Source organism: Rhagoletis pomonella, unplaced genomic scaffold (assembly GCF_013731165.1).
Source record: "Rhagoletis pomonella isolate Grant_MI unplaced genomic scaffold, Rhpom_1.0 Rhpom_scaffold_00001, whole genome shotgun sequence".
NCBI lineage: Eukaryota > Metazoa > Arthropoda > Insecta > Diptera > Tephritidae > Rhagoletis > Rhagoletis pomonella.
In genome coordinates, this window is record NW_023458555.1 from 48,131,989 (window position 1) to 48,136,409 (window position 4,421).

A 4,421-nucleotide genomic window follows, 5' to 3' on the forward strand; every position below is an offset into this window, starting at 1 on the left:
CTTGATGCTAGGAAGAAAGTTTATTATTCTAAAGAAATATTGCCATCAAATGGCTCCAAAGACATGTCTGCCTTAATATGAGTAAACGATTTGACTCAGTTTAAGGAAAACACAACTCCTTAGTTTTCAGAACTATTTTCTTTCTTGTTAGGAAAAATTTACTTGGCGTGAAAGGCATAAGTATGTCATTTTGCTCGCGGTGCTCAAACAGTCGCAATGGCCGACAGAGCAAAGCTCTGAAGTGCCAGTCGAGAGATGCAAGTGCAAGTTCGAGTCCCAGAGCAGGAATTTTTTTTAATGTTTTTTTTAATTTTTTATTGTAATTGTATAATCCACATACAGTGTGGCCAGACATACTTTTTTAGTTGAAGCGATTGTAATTTCAGTTATGACTTTATTACTCATTTGTACAATTTTTATTGCACCCCACAGCAATGGACCTTGCTCTTGACAAATTACAATTTGACATTTTCAATTTTTGGAATATAGGCCAGCTTTTTCGTCATTTCTCCCACTGTGCGATGTAAGGATTATCCAGTACTGAACATTAAAATAATTTTTAGAGGTGAGCATTTTTTACACATACTCAAACAAAAAAAATTACACCAGGGCATGCATATACAATTTGCTTGCCTTTGATTGGTTTTGCTCAAAGAAAAATCAATATTGAGTAAAAAGTTACGCACTGGTTACATGTTTACTCAAAACCATTTTTTAGAGATTTTAAGTGGCACGTCATCCTATAACTTAGGATTCTGCTTTCGAAGAACTAAAGAAGTAGTTTTCGCGACTTATTTGAAAATATCTCCATCAACCTCAATATTTGCATTGCGTTGATAAAAATGTTCAAATATTTTTATGCATACATTTTAAGCTTAAACTTTTCTATCATCTGACGACATTTTTAGGAAAAAATATTTTCAAACACTAATTTTATTTATAAACACTCAATTTTAGGAAGACTTTTTAGAACAGTCCAGCGCACGTAAATCTTAATATTTTTCGAAATATTTTGGCATAAGCCTTTAAACATAATAAATGTACATTAGACGGCAATACCAAAAAAAAAGATTCGGTTTTGCCGTCGGGAATACAAATCTGGTTATATATGAAGACGTCCAACAAAATATTTCGGAAAAACCGATTGGAAAATACCTCCTAAAATATAGTTTTCTTGTGAATAAAAATAGTTTCTTAAAGCCCTTTGAAAAAAAATCCCCTCAGATCTCAAAACAGTTTAAGCTTAAAAAATCTGCATAAAAATATTAAAAAATTTCTTTCAACGAAATTGTAATAATGAGATTTTTTATTTTGTTTTTAACTTTTTTCAGCGAATGGTTTAAGATAAACTTGATTAACTTGGTCAAAACTATAGTGATTTAGACTTACGATGTACCTATCAATTTGTCACTCTTTTTATTTCTTTGCAAAAGAACTCATTCACGGCCAACTTTTCTTTTTTTTCAAATATTAACACATCTCAGTTCAACTTGGAATGACGCTTGTTCATCCTAGGTTTCTCTTGTATACTTTGAATGAGTCTATTTGCAAAGAAATAAAAAGGGTAAGAAAATACCTTTTCAATGCTACCTCATAGCTCGATAAAGCCTGGGCTGAGTTATTAAAGTTTTCCTTAAACCAATCTTTGAAAAAGGTTAAAAAACGGCATCATAAATCTCATTATGATTCCGTAGAAAAATTGTTTCATTATTTTTATGCATTTTTTGGATTCAACTGTTTTGTCATCTGAGATGATTTTCTTCAACAAATACTTAAAGAAAAAGAACTATTTTTAGTAATAAAAAATAATTTTTTTGCAGGTATTTTCAAATCGGTCCAGCTTACGCAAATCTTAAAATTTTTTCAACAAATTTATTTGCAAGTCTTATATATTTATATATATTATAATTTTATAATTTCAATGGAAAAACGGGACCGATGTTTTTTTTTTGTATGGGGAGTGATACAGTCTAATGTACATACATGCATTCATATAGGCAAACGAAAAAGTAGACAGCGTATTTCCAAAAGCAGAACATTTAATTACAGCGCTTGTTTTGGCATAGGCTACGCAACACTAATTAGATATTGTCTCAGCTATTAAGAAATGCCACATCATGGATATGGTGGCCCACAAAGGCCGCTGACAGTACTAAAATTTGGTTAGATTGTAGGAAACGATTATGAAGGCATATAAAAGCAAACAGAATCAAACCTAATCAAACCAATTTGAAGTAACTGCGGAGCCATGTATCTTCGGACTTTGCTCTTTTTAATATTCTTGAGTTCAGGTTTATCGGCGGCTAGTCCAAAAAGCGATTATGATCGCTTCTTCGCTATGCAGCCAAATACTTCCGATTTCACCAGAGGATTGAGGAACCTGTTTCGGCGTGTGCAAACGGAGAGTCCATTTGTTGGATACTTTTTGTTGAGGAATCATCCAGCCGATTGTGTAGATGAGCAGTTGCCATCGAATTTCGAGCTGCCATTTCTGCTGTTGGATAGGAACCATCCGGGTTATGTGCGTGGAACAGGCAATAGCTACATCTTGGCTATAATGTGCATGAAGGATCTCACCGATAAGGATTTTTTGCTGAAATTTGCTGAGGATCTACTGCATATTCGCACCAGACGCATTTTGGCTATGCACAACCGGGATCTCGCATCTTCTGTCAAATCGGATATTGTGAAATTTTTCCAAAACTGCGAGCAATTGAAATTTCTTAATGTTGCGCTGATACATCGCGATTTCGCTGCCACACACATCTATCATTCCTTCAACCAATTTCCGGTGTTCGAATTGGAAACTCGTGATATGCGCTTCGACACACCCATCTATCCGAATCGGTTGGCTAATGCAGGCGGAAAGGCATTACGAACCCTGCTGGATCAAATTCCACCAACTTCAATGACGCGTAAAGACAAGAAAGGTGCTGTTCGCATAGCCGGATACGTTGCTTGTTTTATAGCAACATTCGCTGAAAAATATAACTTCACTCTTCAAATGGAAACTATTTTTAATGAGTCTGCTCAAGAAAGTGTAAAGAGAGCAAGTATTCGTCAAGCATTGCTCGACGGTACTATCGATGTGGGTTCAACTTTATTGACCCCGCAATTGGAACAGACTTTACATGAGTGCATATACCCAGTTGAGTTTATTCAATGGGTGACTATGTTGCCGGTGGAACCACCGCTCGAAACATATCAATTCTTCATCAAGTTTTTCCGTCCCACCTTTATAACTGCACTCTTCGGAATTTTTTGGTTGCTTTGCTTTTTATATACCCTACAAGAAAAAATGGAGCGCAGGGCTCTACGTTGTGATCGCTCCCTTTTGTTGTTGGTGATAACTCCTTGGAACCTGGACCTGATGCGTGGTTTATTCTGCCAACCTCTGACAATCTTTCGAACCAAATTCTGGAGTCGGCGCATAATTTTCGTACTAGTCATCGTGTTAGGAGGTTACATGGCCAATTTATTTTCCACAAATATGGTGAAATGGCTAACAGTACCACCAAATGATAGTCCTATTGAGACATTTTCACAAGTTATTGAGCGTGGTCTACAGATACAAATTGGAAGTGGATATGTTGATTATGTAAAATTCTTTCGTGGTGAGGAATTTTGGAATAAATACAACAAGGCATTTAAAGTACAAAAGACTGCCGAAGAATATATGGAAGATTTGCGTAAAATGAATGCACGTTATGCCTACGTTATGACCACAAAAGCATGGCCGATATATAAGCAGCGTCAAGAGTATTTCACACGTCCATTATTTCGCCTGTCCGAAGATCTATATTACACAAAAGGCTCCATAGCGAGTGTACCTGTCAGTGAAAATTCCATCTATATTTATCCACTGAGTATTTTTTATCTCCGATTACGCGAAGCTGGTATAATATCCCACTGGTATGATATGACATTTCAAGCAATGGTTGAATTTAAAATTCTCGATCTAAAAGATCTTAGTAGGACGCGGAAGCACGACATACTTACGCTGCATGAGTTCGCATGTCTTTTGATGGCATACGGTGTGGGCATGGGATTGAGTGTCATAATATTCTTATTCGAGTTATATTGGAGTAGATTGTGCGGTAAAGCTAAAGCATTTTGGCGGCAATATAAAGCCCGGCGTTAGGGAGAGTAAATTTCTGAACCATTTGCAATTTCAATTCTAATTAAAAAATGTATGTATGTTGGTCATACTTATTACTTATTGCAACCCTGATTCATGCTTACTACATAATTTTCCCATTGATATTTGACTTCGCTAGTTCCAGTTTGTATACTTTGTACTTTAAGCTTTGTTTATGACTTTATTTTAATAAATCTATTAAATCTATTAACTTTGCGTTTTTCTTCGAATCGGATAATAAGCATTATGGGTGCAGTGTCATTGCTAAATTTGTGATTTCGTA

General features: G+C 35.5%; 1 protein-coding gene across 1 annotated transcript; it reads left to right on the top strand.

The window, feature by feature from the left end:
- Positions 1-2,338: 2,338 nt before the first annotated feature.
- LOC118747988 lies at positions 2,339-4,141 on the top strand. Its single transcript, XM_036482279.1, has one exon. The coding sequence runs from the start codon at positions 2,339-2,341 to the stop codon at positions 4,139-4,141; it is 1,803 nt and encodes a 600-aa protein (XP_036338172.1).
- Positions 4,142-4,421: the final 280 nt, after the last annotated feature.